The 24491-nt window shown below is 46.7% G+C and overlaps 1 protein-coding gene across 8 annotated transcripts in view; it reads right to left on the bottom strand.

Moving 5' to 3' along the window:
- Positions 1–1243: 1243 nt before the first annotated feature.
- The window catches only part of MINK1 (misshapen like kinase 1), a 965829-nt gene continuing 942581 nt past the window's right edge, over positions 1244–24491 (bottom strand). For all 8 annotated transcript variants that reach the window (XM_085637899.1, XM_085637895.1, XM_085637897.1 and 5 more), the window contains one exon: positions 1244–3972. In XM_085637899.1, coding sequence (XP_085494025.1) covers positions 3889–3972 — 84 coding nt within the window. In that variant the 3' untranslated portion in view covers positions 1244–3888. The remainder of the gene's footprint in view (positions 3973–24491) is intronic.

The following is a 24491-nucleotide window of genomic DNA, read 5'->3' as shown; positions in this document are numbered from 1 at the left end:
CGTGTCTGTTAAACGATCCTGAGACGTTCAGGGCGTTACAGCACTGGGGAAGGTACCATGAGGTTGGCTGGCATCAATTCAGATCCAGGCTTGGATTCTCGGGCCTTCCGGCACCGAAGCCGCCAGCATTGAAGGCCCAGGCCCCCCAGCCGAGTCCCCGGGGCCCAAAGGCACGCCGCTGGAGTTGGGCTGCCCAAAGATGCTGGGAAGCGCTTCCGGAGAAGCTTGAAGCTGGGCAGGGGACGCTCCGGCTCCGGGAAAGTAAGGGAAGCGTGGCGCTGTCCCAGAAGCAGGCTCCAAAGACGGAGCCGGGGAGCACCGACGCTCCGGGTCCCGCGTCACGTCTGATGACGGATGGCGAGAAGGCTTCTTCGCCGCCTTCTTGTGCTTTGAGTTACCCGAGGAGTGCACAGACTTTGATGATGAGTGACGGTGGCTCTGCGACCAGTCCTGAGACCTTCCTCTCGACCGGGACCTCGAACAACACGGAGCCTACTGCCAGGCCTTCAAGAGCTTCCGGGAACGCTCCTGCAAAGACTTAGGATTTATGGCCCGGCAGTCGGAGCACGACTTCGGGTCGTGGTCGCGCTCCAAGCACCAGATGCACACGAGGTGCGGATCCATCATGGACATCAGTTTGTGACAGGCGTCACAAGGCTTGAAGTCGGTCCGATGATGGGACATCCCTCATGCACCAGGAGTCGAAGACTCAAAATAAGACCTCAACGAAAGTCAAAGAAATGTAGTCAAAAAATGACTAAGGGGCAAGCTCTCTCCAGATGTGCACTAGGCTGGCGTGGAAAAAGAAAGAACTGACGTCAGCACTCAGGGGCGGCGTCTAAGTAGACATTGCAATGTCAACCCGGTGACCACGATGCAAACAACGGGCGCGGAGTTGACCGACACCACCTACCAACGCGCAGGTGTACTGCTACAGAAATATTCTCTGGATCCAGTCTGATGCCTGGGGGTTATTTTAAGGTAAGGAATCTATAACTACAGTCTCTTTCAGATAGGACAAATCTGTGGTTGGGAGTATCCAGCAGAAATATAAGGAATTAGGTGTTCACAGGCTGTCCCATACCTTCTGGTATATAATAGACATGGATTATGATGCATGAGAAAAATAGATTAAAAGGAAGGACAGGTAGATGTTCACTTGGCTGTTACCGCTCACAACAGGGTGAGCCAAGAATTAGAGTTCCACACCTACAAAAAGTAAGTCATAGAAAAACTGGGAGAGTAGAGCAGACACTGTAACTTTATTATACATACAAGACCATATCATCATTATAGCTTAGTCCAATTTCTCATTTTTACAATTTGCTACATAAAATATCTCTGCCTCTGTCATCGTCCTATTTATGTTTAAACTATTCAGCATCTGTCAGTTATAAAAATAAGAACAAACTTTTTTCTTTCCGTTGCGTCTTTATTCTTCAAATTTCGCACCACCAGGATGTCCGCTGTCAAGAGCCCCACTGGATCTGTCCCACGGAGTCTGGTCAGTGTGGAAGCCAGAACACGTTTGTTAAGTAGGGAAGATGAGGTGTCGTGAATTAAAATGTCAGAAACACGAAGGAAATGGAGGTGGGACTGATTCTAAACAGAATACCCACATTCTTAAAGTGGCAGTGCCAGGGCACACAACAATCTGGAGCGGATTACAGGGGCAAGCAGTACGCGCTCTAAGAATACAGCTTCATTTTGTCACAGAATCGCATGCCACTCGTGTTATAAGCCATCTGCCCAGAGCACTGTTCCTTTTAACCAGCTGCAGTGACCGGGCACTAGCGCGCCTCTCCAGCGAAGTGGTCACACAGGTTTTTTAGGGTGTGGTTCAGAAGTCAAAGGCTGCTTCCCACCAAAGAGCCTTTCGTCATTGCAAAGTCATCTGCCCAACAGCTTTTGCCATCCCTAGCCGCCTCCATCCTGGGCTAGTTTGCCCGTTCAGGGGCACGAGCGATCTTCAGACTGTGGTCTTATGCCTTCTAAGGACCACTGCCTATTCCGGAAACCTCCCATGCGGAACCCCACTGTGTACTCTCCTCCATCCACTCACCCAAAACCGTATCATAACAGCCAGCATTCCCCCTTTTGTTATTAAACCTTACTAAATATTTAAAATCGTACTAGATAAAGCAGGGCCGTTTTTTAGCGTATTGGCATACCAACACAATTCCGTCCCACCTTTACTTCGTATTAAATACGTCTAAGTATGATAAAAGTGTAATTCATGTGTTTGTATGTGTATATATATATATGCATATATATATATACATAGACACACAAGCATTTTTTTTAAAAAAGGTGATTCGGGGAGTTACTCTACCTCAATCAAAGAACAGTAGCAACACAAACTATATATGTGTGTGTACACACACACAAACACAATGTTTTAAAAAAACAAAACATAAAAATCCAAAATAATGCAACACAAACCGTTAGGGAGAAAATGAGCTAACCTGATTTTTTTTTAAATCGAAATAATGGCATCCGAAACTGTGGTTGGGGAAAGAGTGACAAAGAACCACAATATCTTCTCGCTATGTGGAGTGTTGAGAACAAGGCAGGAGTGTATGTTCTACCCTCTACAATCATGATGAGGTAAGAGCTGTTAGACTGATGACCCAAAACTGAAATATTCTTTTTTCTAGTGCTCCCCTCAGCTATGTTAAAAAAGAATTGAGAGAAAGTGGGCTTGCTTCAGGGAGTACACTCCCACCTAAGCTAGCCTGGACTCTTGAGAGCTAAGGAAAAGTCTGTCTAACAAAATACGGCAAGCTGCCCTCCCTCCTACACCAAAAACAAAACACCAGTGAATGAAAGGACCCATAAACAGCACTTCTTTCTGAAATCTGAACTAGGGGCTACGGAGATGGCCTAACAAGGAGGGGTAAACGGAAGAGACTCTTGAGAGCGGAGGTTACAAGAAGTGGGAAAGGGGACTTCTCTACATCAAGGAAGAGAGGTGCAGAAGGAGCCAGAAGGGACAGTGTGAACCTCATTCTGCTGTTAGTGAAGGACCAGGCAGAGAAGGTGAGAACTCAAGGTCATAAACTGCACAAGGTCAGAGTGAAATGTTGACGTCATTGCTAGGAGACAGGCGAGGACTTGCAATGCCAAATGCTGGGCCTTTCCTGCACCCGAATGTTTCAAGTTTAAATGTGGGGGTGGATGGTAGCCTGTGGTGTGCAGGAAGACAGGAGGCTTGGCAGGAGTGGGGTACCTGTAGCAGACCTAAGCAGGGGACTCTCAAAGAACCATCCTGGGGATTTTGGGGTACAGGGTCTCTGATTGTTTATAAAGTGCGTAAGTACCTCGTCCTGTTTTGGTCTCGCTCCTCACCTCCAGCACCAGTGGCCCGCCCCTTCAACCTCCCATGGAAGCGAAAAACAAACAGAAAAACCTTTTCGGCTACGCATAAGAAGAGTGCAGCTTGAACTTTCAGGCAGCCCCCTCCTGAGGGCTCTCCATGAGCCGCCGCTGGAAAGAGGCGGAGGAGGGAGGAACGGGGTTTGGAGCTGGGAGAAGGGTTTGTCGTGTTTTTTTTGTTTTTGATTTAAAATTGATAAAAGTTTTCTTAAATCATTGATTGTCCTCCACCAATCAAGAGCGATAAAGAGATAGAGAGAAAAAAAGCAGGCACAGCTCCGTAACATTTTAAAAAGCATGATGGGTTAACAGTCACATGACCACAACAGCTGTAGGCATGCCATCACTCCCAGCAGGCTCCAGTGATAGCAGGCTTCAGAAAAGGATGCCCGTGGCATCTCATCTCCTGGGGATTGTTCCTCTCCCGGATTTACTCTTTAAGATCTTTCGGAAAGCAATCAGCACAGCTCCCAGATATCCAGTGTGTCACACGTCACCTCTTTGGAGGCATCATCACCAGTTCATGATGCAGTTCCGGTTCAACGTCATGAAGTAGACCTGGCTGCTTCCTCCAGATCGGACAGAGGCAAAAAACACCTGCAGAAGGGAGAGCCAATAAGGAGCAATGAATATCTGGAGAGTAAAGGCCAAAAGGAAAGGCGCACAAAGTTTTGTGTCTCACCAGCCTTCCTCCCGCATCCCCTTGTTGACATGCCCACCTAAGCGCTCTAATTTTAAAATATGCTTTCTTGTAGCAACGTAAATTTACAGGTAACAAAAGAGTGACGAAAAAAGAAAAGTATGAAAACAAAAGCTTTAGGTGTATTTGTACAACATGCAGTAACTTTTTGGAAGAAAGGAAGGAGAGTGAAAATCTGTGGTGAAGGGGCGTGGATACAAACTCATCAGTAGCTGCGTGACACCCATCAGTAGCTGCGTGACACCCATCAGTAGCTGCTTGACCCCCACCGCTTTAATCCAAGATCTCCATACATCATACGCTCCACCAATAAGCCTAAACGGATCCACCGACAACGAGTCTCTCAAATGGAGATGGTACGTACAACTGCAACCCTATCAATCTCCAAAACTTGTGCATCACACCCGTGACTTTGTGCACCATCAAGCCCGCAGAAACATCAATGGAGTACACCTGTGGTTCTCTTGTTTAAAAGTAAACATTTCCAATTTAGGTCACGCTATACAAAAAGATATATATATATTTCACGCTCACTCGCTTTCTTCAGGGCTGTTAAACATAGAAATCATCAATCAGTATTTATCATACATCAATAGTAGTGTGGCCTCCAGCTTATACATTCATATTCTTTTTCTAAGCAACACAAAATTCATACAAAAAAATTATCTAAATTACATTTTACTGTGTCACATAGACACTTAAGACCAATAATACATTTCTGAAAAGTTTTTCTAAAAAGATTATATTAGCTATGTGCACTTGCACCTTTTAGCCAGGGGTAACACACAGTAACTCAATTTCTCTTTTTTTTCCTCAAAAACCCTTAAGTTTCAATACAAAACTGTAAAAGCTAATTTCTATTAAAAAAATAACTTGTATGCTGTGCAAATTACCTCTCACTTTTATGCTTGTTGTTCAATGAGCTAATTCATACCAATTAGATCTTTCTTTCCGTCTTTAGTATTTGCAAATGTACACCTCTCTGGGATATTCTTACACTAGATATAGATATGAATAGAATTCTACTTCCCAAACCTATTATGGTTTATAAGAAGGCACCTACTCTAAGAACACTACCGAGTCCTAGTGCCACTGTACTATATCACGTTCCCAACATGGTAACTGAAACAGAAACATTTGTATGCACATACTTCCCAAAGTTCGTACAGATACAACAACTGTATCTGTTGCAAACATGTAGCTGATAAAGCTAAAAGGTTTCAGGACAGTAGATATAGTAGGAGATTGGAGATTGCCTCCTTTATCGATTGAAACACGAGCAGCTGTGTTTATTCAATGACGTGCATCTGTGTAAAGATGTATGTAGAATCGACAGTGAGAAATGGGAGGAATATGTTTTATGGGATTGGAACATGTAACGTTGTACAGGAGAGGTGGGGATCTGGACAAGAAAATAAGAATAAGGGAAACTTTTTGGAGCAACAAACTCCAAACAGTCCAATTTGGGTCCAACATAGATAGGGAACTCCACATGGTAATCTAAAATAGTTTTCAAATTAGATCTATCTCATATTGCTCTGGGATCAGCAGCAGAGACCATAAAAAGGAAGACTGGATGTATAGAAATAGAACTATCTAGAATAGCAAAATCCCAATGACATGGAAAACTGAGTTCCAAAGCACAAAAACCCTTCACCACTTGGGAAAACAAAACAAAAGATAGAGCCGCTCTTTTGAAAAATAATTGAAGATTGTCGGTTAGAGGTCATTAGGAATAACCAATAATATCACAGCAAGGAAATGGATAGTATAGTCCTTCCCAAATAGAATGGAAACACTGTGTTAATGGACCAGTCAAGATGCTGTTAATATTTATTTGTGAAAAACTAGCACTTCAAACATTAGATGACAGTTTCATCGCGCAGGGTAGTTGCAAGCAAAAGTAGGAAGAGGTGAAGAATAGCATCTAGGGTTCAAGCTCCATATACAGACCTCTAAGTTAACTAAAGAAATATTTCTGGTCACAAATGTTTTTAAATTCTTATCTCTGTTCAGTTAGGAGCTTTAAGAACAATGGGAAATGTGTTAAAGAAGATACCAGTTTTATCTTAATTTTTACCTAAGTGAATTATACTTACTGTAAACAATAGATGATACAAGCATTGCGCGAGGTATATAAACTCATGGAAAATGGTATGGAAAAACACCAACTAGGTTTCGAAAACCCCGTGAAGGGACTTTCAACTTTAATAAAAATACATAATTTCCATCTAGATTAAGATGCACCGGAGAGAAGGTTTCTTTTAAATAACACGAGATGATGCTTCACAGTCTAGAGTGTAGGGTACGTTAGTAGGGACCATAAGTTTTTGTCAAAGATGATGGGTAGAAATTAATATTTAAATTTAGAACTAGTTTTGTGTTTATAATGTTATTTATAAACATAGAAGGTGTTTACATGAAATTGGGAGTTATAAATCAAAGCAAAAACTAGATTCAAACGGATAGATTTTTGCACGTACACAGGTGTAATGCATCCAATTAGAGACGCAGTATAAATAGAAGGTCAGGCCCGCCACACCACTTGCATCTTGAAATGGACGGGAGAATGGACGTATAGAGAAATAAGTTTGCAGGGAGTGAGGATAGACATTAAAGTCTCTGGGGTTAGTCTTTAGCTTTTTGTAATTAGATTAAAATTGTACTAGCAGTTTAACTATCAGTAAATGCTGGAAAATGTAATGATTTTGTGGGTGAGAGCGTACGGGTTTCAGAGCTGTTAGAGTGAAACACGCTAACAAACACGCAATGGTTTTTGAAGGGACTCTAGAGGGGATTTTAACTAATAAATGCTTATTTATTCAAGAGTCTAAGCACGAGGTCTTTCTTCTCTCTGTTAACATAAATCTATTTGAGCTTGGGGTCATAATTAATATAGACCGAAGGATACGCTAATCAACGTGCAATGGTTTTCGGAGGGTTTCCAGAGGGGCCTGAAAATTAAAAATGCTTATTTTAAAAAAAGACAAGAGAAGTGGTAGAGGCTAAACATAAGTTCTTCCTTCCCCTTTTTTAACAAAAAATTTACCATTGCGTGATGTCTTTATAAATATAGAATGTAGGCTAATATGAACTGCATCTATATTTTATCTGATAATGAGCAATATGATCAAGTTGGTGGTAACTTCAAGCAGAGAGCGGGTCGGCAACTAGACCTATCTAGATACTTGCGCACGATGATGCAAACCTTGTTGCAGAATGAGACCATTGATCGGTTCTTGACATTACATTGTTCAGTTTCATTTGTAGTATCTCTAATCAGGTGGATTGAGCTCATACTATGCTGTTTTGGCTCGATGCATGTTTAAAAATGATTGAAGAATGATCCACAGGTGAGAACATTGATAATGGTATATTTTATTAGGAAGATCACAAAAGGTGATTTAAAAAAGGACTTGTGCTAAGAAAGTACTTACTTTTCCTTCACATGCCTGCTTTTACTACAAACTACAGGACGAGTGGAAGGTGCAGATGAGAAACAAGAATAGGATATATATAAGAAAAGGGTTGAACAGCAACCCCATTGACATAGTAAGTATAGATACATACATAGAAAAGACCACTATAGATGACATTCCCTAACACTATGAAATAAAATCATCATTTTATTTTTCCATTACAGAGGTATACATTTGCAAATACAAAAGACGGAAAGAAATACCTAATTGGTTATGAATCAGCTCATTGAACAACAAGTATAAAAGTGAGAGGTAATTTGCACAGCATACAATTTATTTTTTATTAGAACGTGGCTTTTACAGTTTTGTATTGAAACATAAGGGTTTTTGAGTAAAACCAAGAGGGAAATCGAGTTAGTTACTGTGTGATACCCCTGGAAAAAAGTGCAAGTGCACATAGCTAATAAAATATTTTTAGAAAAACTTTTAAAAATGTATTATTGTTCTTGAGTGTCTATGTGCCACAGTACAATGTAATTTAGGTTAATTTGATAAATATGAATTTTATGCTGCTTAGAAAAAGAATATGGATGTGTGTGTGTGCCACACGCGTGTATATAGGGATATGAATTGTTTGAAAAACAAGGTGTTGCAGGAACAGTTTGGCCTCCCGGATGGGAGTTACCTCCTGCATGCGGCGGTGAGTGCGGCGATACAAAAGCATCGGAGGGAAGGGCTGGCGGAGCCCACCGTGGCCTTGACCTGCCAGTACGTGGTGATGGCAGCGGGAAAGATTAAGGCGGTGACCTGCCTCCATTCCAGACTGTTACAGGAGGGACTGGAGCCGCTTACAGCACTGAAGGAGAGATGGGAGGACAGCATAGGCAAACCTATTCCGGACACGGTCTGGAGCCATATTATGCGGAGGACGTGGAAGGGGAGTAGGAATGCCCGTTTTCAGCAGGTACACTTCTTTGTACTCCATAGGGCCTATCTGACCCTGGGAAAGATTAGACACTTTAAGGTGCAGGATGCGGCATGCCCGAGATGCTTAGCGCTTGGGGCCGAGCTGGACCATCTTCTGTGGGGGTGCCCGAAGCTAGGGACGTACTGGGCCGAGGTGGGAGAGCTCTTGAACGCAGTCACTGACCGGGAGGTGGAGTTCGACATGGCGGCATGTCTGCTGCTCTGGTTCCCCCACACAGCAAAGACGAAAGTGACGAGTAAATTTATTGACCTAGGTCTCATGCTGGCCCAGAGAGAAATTACATGGCACTGGAAATCTCGGGAGGGCCCATCAGTTGGGAGATGGATGGCTGAGCTGCTGAAATGGGCTAGATGTGAGAGTGTGGTTAGAAGGCGACAGGCTACCAGGGCGGGTGACGAGAAGGGCCTGGAGTGGGTGAGGGCCTGGGAGATGATCGTACAGGCGCTGCAGGACTACCGGCTGGAGCGTACAGAGCGCGAAGGTTTGGAGGGCGGGGTTCCATGAGGCTTGAGAGACTACGTGCAAAACCCGATGAATGGCGAACAGTAGCGTTAGAACCCACAATTATGACCCACATCAGGTGCAGTTGGGGGGTGGGCAGGGTGGAGGGGAGTTACTGGGGTATTGTTGTAGTGTTCAGAAGAGCGTAGACAGTAAAGAGTAATGATGGCCGACCATAAGGGACCGGGGTTCCGGGGCAGCTCCCCTTGGGCACCTAGAATGTGCTATATGATAGGCCTTTGGCACTGTTACCATGGGAGGGCGCTAGTGTGGACTGATGGTGTGGGCAAGGGCAAACTCGGTGCCGACCAAGCTGAGTGGTGGTTCCTGTCTGGCGGTGCTTTTGGGGAGGGAGTTTGCTGGGTATAAACGCAGATATTATATTGGGCTGCTGACCTGACATCTCTGTGAGAAGATCGTCATGACACTCTGAGTATCTGTATTAGTATGCCGCCCGGCCTCCGGGATGTGGGCTGAACGGCTGTGTGCATTGTTATAACGGTGGGGGTGCTTTCAGACACCATGTGTGTACAGGTCGACATACTGGATGCCTCATTCGTAATTCTGCAATAAAAACATGTTTAAAAAAAAAAAAATGAATTGTTTGAAAAACAAGAGAAATACTGCTTACTTTACAATTGTTCTAACATATGGTTTTGTATTGATGTGCGATAAATACTGATTGATGATTTCTATGTTTAATAGTCTAGAAGAAGTGCAACCGAGCGTGAAACATGTGCTGGCTGTATTTCTGTGTTATTCAATTCATCAGATGAATAAATAAGATTAAAAAAAACATTTCAAGAATCCTTAATGTTTATTGTGTACTGTTGAGAATTTCTCAGTAAGGTTTTTCAGGTATTACATTTACAAAACTGGTGGGGACCAGTAGCGCCGGGTAATATCCCTATTACCCAGAAGTTATTGAAAAACAAAAATATACATATATATTAAGTTAGAGCCCAAACTATCACCAGCAGGCATAGGGGCCCTAAAACTGCAGACCCTATGAAGGAGGTGAGGAAAGAAAACAGACTAAATAGTCAGACTTGAAAAAAGCAATCCTACAGGAACAGGAGAGAGGATAAAGAAGCTGGAAGCTTTCAGCTTTCAGCGCAACATCTGGTAACAGGCGGTCTGGCGAAGGCCAAGGTGTTAGTTGGTTCCAGAGTCTAGGGTCCAGGATTCTGAAGGACTGTTCCCTGGGAGGGAAAACAGTGGGAGAGACCTGATCGGAGGAGTTTCCCTCGATGATAAGGACACATTAGAGCAGTCAGAAGTTTAATTTTGAGATAACAGGCCCAATGAACCAGTCAGAGGAGCTTGACGTGAATGTGTTCTTTTACTGGATCCAATGCTGCGCCCGTCACGCCTCCGACAATACAAATTCCAAAGATCAGCGGCGCGCGCAGAGGCATCTTTTGGATCCCTGCAGTCTGACAATGTTGAAAGTCAGGAAACCAGAGCTTGACAGCACACCATAGTGGAGCCGAGACACAAAGAAGACCACTGTCCATTTGTCCCAGAGAACGGGCAGACGGTTCTCAGGGCTTTGAGTGCCGGATAACAGGGATTACATGTTTTTGGATCTGAGCATTGAAAGAAGGTTTTGGTGACACAAGAAGCCTGGACCTTCCAGCTGTTGCCACTGAGCAGCAGAGCTCCCAGAGGTGAAGGCCATAAACCTTCGGACCAAACTATATTGCTGGCACCTAAGATTACATTTTCAGTTTTATCACGTTCCACTTCAAAAGTTGGTTGTCACCCATGGTTGTACTGCTGAGAGGAAGGAGGTCAGGAGAGGTGATGTTTCATTAGTAATCTTGGAAATAATCTGTGTGTTGTCAACATAAGCCAACATGTAAAGCCCAAAACTGATGATCACCTCTCCCAGACGTTGGAGGGGGGAGGACGCTGCACCATATTGGGCATTCCTTAGAACAGAAAGGGGCCAACAGGACTGTTTGCAAACGTCCTTGTACGGAGAGGGCGGAATTGGCAAATCTGTTCAAATTAAGAAGAGTAATTAAGATGGAATGGTCCACTGTATCAAATGCAATGGACAGATCCAACAGCAAGAGGCTAGCAGAGACACGAGATCCCTTGAGTGAAATAGTCAGCGGCTGAGTCCAGGGCGGCCTTAGTGCTGTATCCTGTCCAGTTAAGGAGATCATGGGAAACAAGGGCAGCTGTTTTGGCAGGAAAGCATCCCATGTCCTTAAAAAAGCTGGAAGCGGAGTGACGCACGTTAGGTTAATTGAATCCTTGTACCCAGGCCAAGCTTTTTTCGAAGGGGCGTAAGACGCAATCAGGAACATGCCTCGAATAGAAAGATGCACCCTTAACAGGACAGGGAAGTGGTGCGGGGGAAGGGCACTTTGGAATCGATGTGGGCAGATCATTGGTGATCCAGATTTCAGCTGAAGAGGGCAAAAAGGTGTACAGGCAGTGACAAGTGGCAAACCTTTCTGATAGTCAGTGAGTGACTGCCTAGTGGACTAGCATGTAGAGGGGGGCTGTTAGTCATAGTGGAGATAACATAGTCATTGATGCATGTACAAAAACCACAATGCTCTCAATCTTACACACCTCAGCATCACCCCTCTGCACAGCAACGGGGGACGCATACACTTAAGTGCATCAGTGTTTTCATGGAGGAAGAAACGACTATAGAGCATGAGACCATATCTGCGCAGAAGAGTTTAGAATTTATGAGCCCAACTGACGTTTGCAAAGCAGCCCTCAGTCAAATGAGGATACCTTTGTTGTCAAAGTGACGTGAGGAGCCAGAGTCCATAAGGGTCCTCCTATAAGCGGTTGGACTTTAGACTCCACCAGCAAAGACTCCAACAGAGGCTACAGTCTTCTTTCATTGTGATGCTGCAGAGTGAAGAATCGTGCTCAGCCAAAAGAATTGAAAAATCATTACACAGAAATGTGCTAGGGCACAGGAGAGATGCAAGTGGCCATCAGACCTGCAAGTCCTGAGGTTTGTTTTGAATGCTCCTTTCTCTGATGCAGGTTCTTTCACATTACACTGCTCCCTACACTCTAAAGACTGAGAAAGAAGTTAAAAGTCCACCTTTGAGGAACCATGGTGCATGTGTCCAAAGATATGGCGATGATGACACCCGGTTTACATTTTATGAACATATTCTGTCTTCCAGGAATTATAAGACTGCAATTGTTGCAGCACCTTAAGTAAAGTCCTTTCCAGGCGCCAGAAATCCTCAGAAATAATTCATCGTCAGTATGAAGCAGCACATTCCGATATCACACCAAGTTTGTCGTGGCTTCACTTAAAGTGATGTGCCAATCCCATCCAAGGAGCCCACTCACTGGGGACATCAGCTCAGGGTGAATTCTCCTAGCACCCAGAGGGTTTAAAAACACAGAGGATGGAGGCAAAGTAAACACAGAAATGTGAAATAAAATTCAAGATCCACATCTTCAACAGGGGGCTGTAGGACCGTGCAGGAGCCAGGGCATCCATCAGACAGGATGTTACCAAATGTACCAACCTTGTTCTCCGAATGGTTCGCCACTCCTTCAGATCGACAATAAGAACCACTTCCGAGTGAAGGGTTGAGGATCTGAATTACTGAATCTTGCAACAGAAAGGATTGAGTATGCCTGTGACAGACCTATCCTGCTTCTATGAAACACCGCAGGAATATTTGGTTAAGGAATAAACTAAGGAGCAGGTGGTTGTGTAGCACAAAATCCGCTGCAGCATACTCCTAACAGAGCCAGAGTACAAGCCATTTTTTATTGAAGTGTTGGCCCAAAATCCAACCAGGGCAGGATTTTCTGCCAGTCCGTTGCACCGCTTGACAATAAGAAATGACCTGTTTTAAGCTTGCCTTATCACAATGATACCTCTGAAAATTTACTAAAAGGCCATCACCAAATCCACTCTCCGCCTGAGCACACTCCCCAACGAGCCCACAGACCTGATGGAACACCTTCACTTCAAGATACTGGCCAGCCCTACCTAGACCCTCCGAGGAATCCTCATCTACCGACCCCCTGGACCCCGCGGATTTATCGCCAACTCCATCACGGACATCATCTCCCCGCATGCCATTGCGTCCACCAACTACACCCTACTGGGAGACCTCAACTTCCACCTCGACAACCAACTGGACCCCAGCACCACATCCCTCCTGGACAACCTCCACAACATTGGACTCCGCCAGATCGTGACCGAACCCACGCACTCAGCAGGACACACCCTCGACCCCCTCTTCACAACAGGAAACTCCATCACCTTCAGCCACACCACCGACCTCTCATTGACTGACCATTGATGCGTCCACTTCACCTTCAGAACACCCACCATACACAGACACCAGCACCTGCTCCCACAAAGAAACTGGACCAGAATCACCGACGACCAGCTAACCTCATCAACTCCACCCCAACCATCGCGGAAAACGACGACCTCAACACCGCAGCCCAAACCCTGCACAGATGGATCTCCGACAGCGCCAACACCATAGCCCCCCTCAAGAAAAACAACACCACCAAACGCCAAGAAAGCTAGATGGTTCACCACCGAACTTCGAGAGTCCAGACGCACTTGCCGCCGCCTCAAAAAGGCCTGGAGGAACATCAAATCCACAGAAGCCCACAACAACTTCAGAACGGCCACCAACGCCCACCACCAACTCATCAGAAAAACGAGGAAAAAAGCGATTGAAGACAGAATCTCCACTCATGTACACAACAGCAAAGAACTCTTCAACATTATCAAGGAGGGAGGAGCCAAGATGGCGACCGGGACGGCAGCGTAGACTCCCGGCTCCGTGAACCTCCGCACCCCGCACGGATATCCTGCCTGAGATCCTCAACTTGTGCTACGTGGTCGTGTTTCTGAAGGAGAGGGGCTCCCGGCTGTGTGACTCCGAGGTTTCTAGCCGTGCTATCGCCGGAGAAAACTGCATCTGAACTTTGCGGCCTGTGCGGCCCTGGAGCCGGGACATCGAGTGGGCGCCGTGGCCGGGTGGCAGTGCGACAACAGCGGCCGGTGGTGACTGGGTGGAGTCGGCCCACCGAAGCGGTGTTAAACTCGGCCTACATTCCGGCGTGGTCACTTCTACTGCCCAGTGTAGCTGACCGAGTGCATGACCGGGGGTGCAAATCTTAGATCCTCCGGTGACTGCCCCTGCCTTGCTGGTGAGCTGCCCGGCCGCCGTCCGTATCCTGCCCCGATCATTGCGGGCCGCCCCCGGATTTCTACGGGAGCTGGTCCGTGGTGGGGACGACTGTTGCCCGTGACCACGGATAGTTTTTTGCCTGCCCCCGGAGCCCGGTCACCCGCGACGTGGACATCGCGACGCTTGTCCCGGGGTCCCGGCCCCGGTGAGGGTCGGGCATACTTGGCGGCCATCTTGGGTCGATGAAGCCTACCATCCTGTCCGCTGGGCCGCAGCGGGCCTGTGAGCGTACGATTCTTGGGAGTGTGGCGGCGAGATCACAGAGAGCTGAGCTGGGGTACGGCGACCTCCTCGAGGCTCTTGGTACTCTTCACTCCTCCTTGGTTCATGGTTTCGTGATCTTGGGGAGTAAGCTCGATGGTGTTGCGTCGGAGTTGGGGCAGTGGCGGCCCGCCTGTCCGCACGAACACAGAGTCTACCCACACTGCGCGCAGGAGGACGCTGTGGCGGCCCCCCCTGAGGTTAGTACACGACTGGACGCCCCGGCCAGTATGCTACAGTGTGTTCGACCTTCTGAGGGCCTGATCTGTCCCGGAGGCGTTGGACCTGAGTGGGATGTGGTGGCCTCATCCCGTGCATGCCCTCCTGCGACCCAGAGACAACTCCAGCAACTAATTTCTGTTTTGGCTGCTTCTTCCTTCCTGAGCCTTGCGTGCAGTGCAGACCCTAGGGCAGCACTGGGAAGCCTGTTTCCTCACGCGGCGGACTGTGTTGATGCTCAGAGACTTCCACCCCACCTGTGTGCGTCGCTTCTCTGTCATTGTTGGACATTCCTCTGCCTAGGAACATTGGGTATGGTGCTGGGTCGAGGGGTTGGCATGGGCAGAATTCCACAGAGTGGTCAGGGATGAGGCTGGCCCCTCGGGGGTGGTCGCCTAGTGGACGGGCGGGCTTGGGGTGGTGTGCTCTCCTGACATGGCTACTGGCACAATAGGTGCATAATGCTCCCCATTGTGGTTTGAGAAGATTGTTTTTGTGCTGTTCCTTGTTCACTTTAGGGGAACCTTACCGTGCGGGAGGGAGAAGCCGGGGGTCTGTGATGAAGGCCCTCCTCCAGTTTATAAATGCTTTCTCAACCCCCCCGTCTGGTGGGGGTCCTTTCCTACTTCTTTTTCCCTATTCTCCTACATTTCGGGTCTGGTTCCAGGGCGACAGGCACACTGCTGGGGGGGGGGGGCCGTACTCATCCGCAGAGGTGCAGGGTGGGGGGTTGGGGGAGGGGACTCTGTATTCCTTCATCTTTTTCCATGGCCTCCTTTTTCTTCTCTGATTCTTTTTGTCTTTCTTTTTCTGGGATCAGCGTGATAATGCCTTGTTGCCGTTCCATGTGTTCACAACTTCCGGGGTGTTCTTGGGGAGTTCTGGCGGGGGACTGCGGGCGCAGCTGTAGACTATGTTTTTCTCCATCCTGATGTTCTTGTATTTGCGCCATCGACCGAATAGATTGCTGTAAATCGCTAACGTTCATTACTCTGCATATCCGTGATCGTTGTTTTAAAATTGCTTGTCACCTGATCCTTCTGCCTTGTTTCATCATAAAATGAAAACCTCTTTCTCCTGGTGCCCTACTTACGCTGTCCACAGTATAAGCAGTACGATTTTGCTCCCCGAAGTGCTGCCTGTGTTTATACTTGTCGTTCTTGCTCTGATTGCTTAGCGGCCGGCCCTGGGGGGTTGTAGGCCCATACTTGTTCTTCTTGAACTGTCAATAAAGGTTTTCAAAAAAAAAAACAAAAAAAAAAAAAAAAACATTATCAAGGAGTTCGCCCAACCCACCAGCGAGTCCACCGACATCCCTCCCTCACAAGACCTCTGCGACAAACTCAGCACCTTTTTCCACCACAAAATCAAAAGCATCTACGACAACTTCGACGAAGACAACCAACACACTGAACCCTCACCAACCACCCCCGACACCCTGAAGCCAGCGATCGACAACTGGACAGCCCTCACCACCAAAGACACAGTGAAGACGAAGAAGTCAATCCACTCCGTGGTCCCCACGGACCCCTGCCCCCACCACATTTTCAACGGCGCCGCCGACACCATCACACCCATGCTCTGCCACACCATCAACCGCTCCCTAGCAACCGCCACGTTCCCCGACTGGAAACGCGCTGAGATCAACCCCATCCTGAAGAAACCCTCGGCGGGCCCCACCGACCTAAAAAACTACAGACCCATCTCCCTGCTCCCGTTCCCAGCTAAAGTCATTGAGAAAGCCATCAACAGCCAACTCGCCACATTCACTGATGAGCACAACATCCTCGACTCCTCCCAATCCGGCTTCAGAAAAAACCACAGTACGGAAACCGCCCTCCACGCCGCAACAGACATCCGCACCTTACTGGGCAAAAGAGAAACAGCAGCCCTCATCCTCCTCGACCTCTCAGCGGTATTCGACACAGTCTCTCACCGCACCCTAATACGCAGATCCAAGACAAGGCCCTCGACTGGATCCGCTCCTTCTTCTCCGGCAGAACGCAGCGGGTCAGACTCCCCCCTTTCCTCTCGGACCCTACACCGACCACCTGTGGAGTCCCCCAGGGGTCCTCCCTCAGCCCTACGCTCTTCAATGTCTACATGGCTCTGCTCGCCCCCATCGTCAGAACCTAGAGACTCAACATTGTGTCATACACAGATGACACCCAACTCATCCTCTCCCTATCCAACGAACCCAACACTGCCAGACATAACTTTCGAGAAGGCATGGAAGCTGTCGCCAAATGGATGAAAAACAGCTGCCTACAACTAAACACCAAAAAACTGGAGGTACTCCTCATGGGCCCAAACCCCGACGCCTGGAACGACACCTGGTGGCCCCCCGCCCTCGGAAGCCCGCCCACCCCCATGGACCACGCACGCAACCTGGGAATCATCCTGGACTCAGAGGTCAAAATGGAGCGCCAGATCAACTCTGTCTCGCCCTCCTGCTTCCACACCATCTGCCTCCTACGTAAGACCTTCAAATGGATCCCCCTCGAACACAGAAAGACCGTCACTCACGCCCTGGTCACCAGCATGCTCGACTACAGCAACGCACTCCATGCCGGAATAAACAAAAACCTCACCCGCAAGCTACAGAACATCCAAAACGCCGGCGCGAGACTGGTCCTCAACCTGCCAAGACACTGCCACATCTCCCAGCACCTGCTCACACTCCACTGGCTCCCCATCGAAGCTAGAGTCACCTTCAAGATGCTATCCCACGCTCACAAGGCCCTCCACGACACCGGACCAGCATACCTGAACAGCCGACTCAAATTCCACGCACCCCAAAGGACCCTACGATCAGCCCAGCTCTCCTACGCCGTGGTCCCCTGCCCCTGAAAAACCAGATCTGGAGGCCGCTCCTTCTCCTTACACGCGGCCAGAGCCTGGAACGGCCTTCCTCTCCACCTCAGACAGACAACATCGCTCCCCAACTTCGCAAGAAACCTCAAAACCTGGCTCTTCGACAGACCCCCACCTTGAGGGACTGGAACTTGCGACCCCCCCCCACCCCACCCCCCAGCGCCTTGAGACCCTTACGGGTGAGTAGTCGCGCTTAACACCTGATTGATTGATTGATTGATCACCAACCCTATAAGGACACAGAGGTTACATATAATGGCTAAGCATTATAGGCCGCGGCCTAGAAAGTCTTGCCTCCTCTTTCAAAGGATGAAAAGGCAAGGAAATAAGCTGTGATAAATATTAAAATGCACGGAATGGTGAGAGGTACATTAGCCCAAGTTTGAACTTAATAAACACTCTCAATAAATGAAAGAAAATAAGGAGCAAATGTTGGAAAGTGAAACAATAACAAGAAAGTACTAAAGAATAAGGTAAATTTAATTTACACTTACAAATTAAAAAAGCTGAAATGAATACCCTGAAAATAATTTACAAAAAAATGAAGATGTGTATTAACTTTGTGGGTTGGCATCCAAACAGGAACCCTGGTGCATGGAAAGTCTGCGTTACTGGACTCCATGACCGGATGCCGCAGGAGAAGTGAGTTGCACATACCCACAAATGCTGCCGTAAACAGCTGACTTCACGGAATGCAAAGCTGAGTCCATCTGCATGGATTGTTCTGCAGAGCCCATGCCATACTCGCCTGGATTTCAAGAGGTCAGGCAGATGGCACCCATGGGTGACCATTTCTTGAATGCAGGCAGACCCTAGTGACCTGAGTGAGTATCTTTATCCTTTAGAGGCTCACACAGTTTCAAACCTCTTTCGGTGGATTATAGATTGAGATTGGCATAGGAAGCCCGTACAACCAAGCTCTGCCCAGGGAGAGATGAACTGACAAGTTCAACAGGACCCAAGGGAGCGGGTTTGTTCTTCCCTGAAGATGACCTGGCCACTGCAACATTTAAGCCCACATGAAGGGCAACATTCTTCAAAATCTGTGTCTTTGACAGCATTTTGGTTTGGTTAGTCAAGATGTCTTATGCTGGGCTGAAAGCATTCAGACATTAATGGTCTCTTAATCCTCCTTAAATACTGCTGCAAAATGTACTTCGTGTCAGAACCCAAGGCTCTGGCCATCCTCACTGTGACAGAAACGCAAGGACGGTATCAAGCACAGCATCAGAACCAAAGTCTTAATACATTTGTATACATTCTGTTTGGGCATGGCAGGCAACTCTGGGAATTCTTTCTCATTCCCACATTTCTCTTAAATTTCAACCTGACAGTGTATAAGAGCTGCCGCGACATAGAAGTCTTTTCAACAGGCACCGTAACCAGGCATCTGATGCAGATCTCTGAGCTAACGCCATGGTAGGTCGAAGAGATGATGGCCTCGAAGTCGGCATGCGAGCCTGCTTTGGGGGTAAGGCTGTAGCTAACTTCAAAGGAGCTGGTGATACGGTTGAAGTGACTGGTGCCCAAATAAAGGAAGGAATAGAGGAAGATGTCTCGGGCACCATGATGGCCACGGTACATGCATCTGAAAGTACATCTTCGAAAACAGCCATTATAGCCTGCTTATTGGTTTCTAACTGTTAGCAGAAGATGGTACTGTGGAAAAAGACGCGAGTATAGGACAACCTTTATGCCCCTAAAGTTGAGCTTGCTTCTATGCCAGGAGGGGCTCTGGGAGCCAGAGATGCCCCTTCAAGACGGTCTTTACCAATGTAACTTCCATGTCACAGAAAGCTTTAGGGTGCATCATAAAGTAGCAGGGACAGCAAGAGATGAATTCAGGTGATGAGGAAGACCCCACTTGCAGCCGGACGACCAGTCTGCCACAGACATAGCAACAAGTCACGTAAAGTTTAATTCCTGAAGACTTAAGGGAGATGTATTTTGAAAAAAGAAAATGACAAAAACAAGGAAAAATTATTAGGAATCCCCAGTGGTAGTAGAGCGAGCCTCGGCTCAGGAGATGCAGGAAATATAAACGGACATCGCTGGTGTGTGGGTCACCTTGTATGCAAACGGCATCTCACAGCGGTTACTTGGCCAAGGGTTCACTTAATGAATCAGTAGGACTGGTCACCATTAGGGCAGAAGAATATTTCCTCTGCAGTTTCTGAAGCTGCTTTGCACTTTTTTAAGCTTTAGGTTGCCCTAACCGAGGCTGCTTTTATTTGTTGAAGACGAGTTGCGGTGTGATATTTTTGTTTTACTCCAATCCTCCCATGATTCGCTTTCTTTCTCACCCAAAGCTGAAGGAGGTGTTCAACAATTCCCTTTACTCAAGACATTGGTAACTACAGATGACTGAGCTTGTATGTTACCCTTACCTACAAACTGCTCTTCCGAAGATGTTTTGTTCTGAATTTCCAGCGATTTGACATGGAAGGCTTCAAACGAGGACCAGCTCAAGTGGCAAAGGTACGTTGCAGGAAAGAAGACTTCACAGTGGGCAAATGTAGGAGCCAAACATGAAAACAGACCAGACAAAGCACATCTTGGTGGCAGAAAAATGTCTATGCCACTTCTGCTTTTTAAAAACAGAATATAACCTTCTGGCAGGATGAGAAGGCTCGTGTTCAAGAAAAGAAGAGGCAACCCTCTTGGAGATACCAACAGGCAAGAACGACTAACAGGCAAGAACGACAACACAACTGATCCCAGAACTTTATCCCTCTTGACTAGAAGCTCCAGATTCGGTCCTGGCCCAGGTATAGTTCAGTACCAGCCTCTTCCTGGACACAAACAGATTGGTTCCTTAGCAATCTGAGGAGGATTCCAGTAAAGAAGTCACAGAAACTCCCAAGATACAGGTTTACAAATATGAGATACAGAGTCTGTGCTATTCAGCATCCAAGAACTGCGTGCTGCAACCTAGGCATTGCGTGAAGACCGTTGTAAAGACGAAGTACGGCAGAGTCAGACAAGTTCTTCTTTTAAGTCACTATAAAAACAAAAAGCATAAGAACATGCTTCTAAAAATGTGAGACAGCAAAAGAAGTAGAGAACTGTTCTAGAAGGGTGAAGAGCCAGCAAAGCCGATCCCTGCACACAAAACAGAAATGGAGGGTGTTGCAGTGGTGATGCATCAACAGGCTTTGATGCTCATGCACGTGGAGGAACACTCCAACATGGAGACTCCAAAGCTCTTGCAGCGACGGGGATCTTTTAAAGAAGTGTGTTCCAGTCTTACCTGCTGGAGCAGGCCTGTCCCATCCAGATGCAAAGGATGGTGAGCAGAACAACAGATTAATATGTATGTTAGTACAGAAATGTCTGTGGTATACCTTTTCCAAATGGGTAAAGGAACAATGACCATGAAAGGAGGGTGCAGTGAAGGAAGGGCATATGCTATAGTCTTTGTTTGTGACATAGAAGTGAAGGGACAGTTGTGCAAAAAGAAAGGCTCCTGTACCTGCAGTCCTTGTTCTGCATTTTACATATCTTTATTGAAGCCATAAATGCTTGAATAATCGCTGCGTGTGCAGGCCACAGAACACCTTTTCATGTAGTCGCCTTCCGTGGAGACAGTATCATAGAAGATCTTGGTCCGGGCATTCATATACAGATCAGTGGGATGAAAGCCAGCAGAGGCCTCGCTTGCCCATGGATGTTTGAAATAACTCTCCAGATTATCCTCGCAGAAATGCAGAGAAACCCCCTTTCAGCAGAGAAGACGAAGGTAAATTGCAGCTTGTTGGGCTCACATTGAACACAGCAGAAAAAAGGAACTTGTCTCTTTAAAAACCTGGATGGGCACCTCTTCCCAGAATGCACTGTACTGACAGTTGCCTCTCAGGAGGTGTTCTAATTTGAGAGATAGTACAGAGTATGAGTATGTATAAATAACTGCCCAGTGTTAAAGCCCCCAGGGATGAGGGCGAGTTGTCTAGGACTTCAATGAAGAATCCTTCAATCAATGAAGAACCAGGTCCACAGGTAAGTCACCTCTTGTGCATCGCCGGATCTTCACTGACACCCAAGTGCTTGAACAGAGCAGCAAGCTGAGGGTGTACAGCATACGTACATACAAATATACATCAGTTAGGTATACATTGTGTTGAGAAAAAACAAAAGGCTCTTATTTAAAAAGATTCAAGAGAGTTCCTGCCCTACTTTGGCCCCTGCTCGGGTATCAGACTTCAAACAAATAATGCTTTGTAAACGTATGGACTGATTCAAATGTTGCATTTCTACAAAAATCTGAAATAGGGACATTTCTTATCCAGGCTGTAGTAGCCGCTTTCTCTATGGTGGAGTGGGCTTTGGGTTTTCCTGTTAATGGCTGGTTTGAAAGACGGAAAAATTAGAAAATACAAGCCACAATCTAACTTGTGAAGGATTGTCTAATAGGGCCATCATTTACAAACAACTGTTTTGTTTTTCTGATCTCTTTCGTTTTTATCCAGAGTGGAGAACTCTCTCTGTGGGAGTAGGTGGTTAGGGAAGAAAGCAGGTAACATAAGAGCTTGACCGATGTGCATATCACACAACTTTGGGGAAGAATGAAGGATGAGTTCTTAAAACAACCCGATTGGAATAAAACATTATGAAGATTGTTACTCGCTGCCTCTTCTAGCCGAGGTGACGGCGATTAAAAAGGGAGAGCCTACCAATATTGAAAGTACTAGGTTCACCTCCAATGGTGGGGTCGGCCTTGTCCCGGGTGGGAAAAACCTTTTTTCATTCCAGAAACTCCTCAATTACTAGTATCTAACGGAATGAAACTTACTGTGGCAACTTTTTCGATGCTGTTTTAGCAGCCCGATAGACTCTAATCTGGCTAAATACAGCAAGTAAGGTCATAGTAGTGGTTCCTGGTGTGAAACAGGATTCTGTGGCAGAACGTGAAATTATGGGACCCCCCATGCAGAATCTGAAGATGGGTCGCTGAAGCCTGCATATCTCACTGATGCTCATCTGCGTTGAGTTCAATGGGGCCCCCCACCTAATCCCCTCCATACCACAGGTGCCTCCATTATGCCCCTGATAGGGGAAACCGTGTTTACAACTCTGCCATCACATCGCGTTACTATTACAACGCGGTCGTTACAACAACTGCGTTGTTAAAACGCGATACCTTTACATCGCAAGTCATTAGATCGACTTGCTGTAGGGGGTGTTTAACCTAAGTAATAGTATAATTTACTATTCCAACACCTTCCCTACTGTTGCGTAGACTGGAGTTGGAATAGTAAATTATACTATTCCTAAGTCCAGCGCGCCGCCTACAGCAAGTCGATCTAATGACTTGCAATGTACAGGTATTGCGTTCTAACAATGCGGTCGTTGTAACGACCGCGTTGTAATAGAACGCGATGTAATAGCATGCATTGTAACATACTAGGATCGTGGCCTTTACTGAGGCACCGTATGCAGAATCTGCTTAATTTTAGTGCATAGCATGATCTTTTAGGTGAACGCTTTGCTTCTTTAAGTATGCCCATGCATTCCTGAGCTAGATTTAGATGTGTGTACTGCTGGACTTCAGGAGCACGCAGCCACATTCAAGGACTATAGGTTCAGGTGTTGGCTCTCGCCCTGAAGTTTGGCAATAAGAGCTGGCCTGCAATGTAACCTCTGGTGAAGCACAACTGACTGATCTAGAAGGTCCAGAGTCCACGACTGTCTTGGCCAATCTGATGCCATCAGAACCATTTTATTTGAATTTGTATAACTTCACAATCACTGATGGTACGAGTGCGATTGGAGGAAAGTTGCAGACAGATGGCACTGAGCATTTGATCAAAAGGGCATTTAAGAGCGAGTTTTGTTCTTTTCCCCCGACATGGCGTTTTGGCATATTTTTATTTTTGGCACAGCAATTAAATCTAATGTTTGGCACCCCCATTCTCCACATATGTTTTGTACGCCTTTGTCGTTCAGGACCTATTTGTGGTTTTCCTCCTTGTGTCGACTGAGAAAAGCCGCTTCTTGATTCGGACTTCCTGGGATGTGTATTGCAGTCAGTGCGACTCCTTGGCCAATGTCCATTGTTCTAAAGTTTGTGCTTGAAGAGGCAACACGTCTTGATCTTGTACCTCCTTGTTTGTTGGTATGATGCATGGTGGTGGTGTCTGTTTAATCATGATGCTGTTGTTTACCGGGGGGGGGATAGGAAAGCTTTGAGTTCTAAGTGAACCGCCTTTAGTTCTAATAGGTTGATATGGTATGTCTTTTCTTTGACTTTCCAAAGGTGCTGAATTGTCAGGCGATTGAGATGGGCTCCCTACCCCGACATTGAGGCATCATCCACTATTATCTGCTTTGGAATTTTCTTTTGGAGGTAAACGCCTTGTTTGGGGATTCTGATAGTTTCACCAGCATGCTAGCAATCGTGTGGCCTGGGCTGTAAGGAATTTTTGGTCCTCCCAGCCTGTTTTTCTTCTGTGATCACTGATCTTTGAGACACTGCTGGAGGGGTCTTACATACAGTCTTTTGTTTGGCACTATACCTAAGCAGGATCCAATGAACTGCAGAAGGGAGGCGACCTGCCAAGCTCTACGACTGGAACTTTTCCTCATCTTCAAGCATTTCTTGAGAACTGATTTATCTCTCTCCCACGAAGGATACACGTTTTCTCTTTCTGTGTTTGTCTCCACACCCAAGTATGCGAGGCATTGGATAGGCATTGGAACTGATGCGTCGATGCTGCTGAGACTTAGTCTTCTTAGAGGCCGAGTAGTAATTCTGAAGTCTTGGATTCCCGTTTTCTGAGAGTCTGCTTTTATGAGCCAATCACGCAGGTATGGATTTCAATCAATCGTGGCTTGTAGAGCACGGCTAATCACCCGTGAGGGTATCCAGGCGCTAGGATCCTGCTGCGATCAGTCAAACATCCAGGTCTTGAGTCCCTTTCTGAATTCTGTGAAGGAGG

Source organism: Triturus cristatus, chromosome 12 (assembly GCF_964204655.1).
Source record: "Triturus cristatus chromosome 12, aTriCri1.1, whole genome shotgun sequence".
Taxonomy (NCBI): domain Eukaryota; kingdom Metazoa; phylum Chordata; class Amphibia; order Caudata; family Salamandridae; genus Triturus; species Triturus cristatus.
Note: the sequence above shows the minus strand (reverse complement) of the source record. Positions and strands in the feature narration are given on the sequence as shown.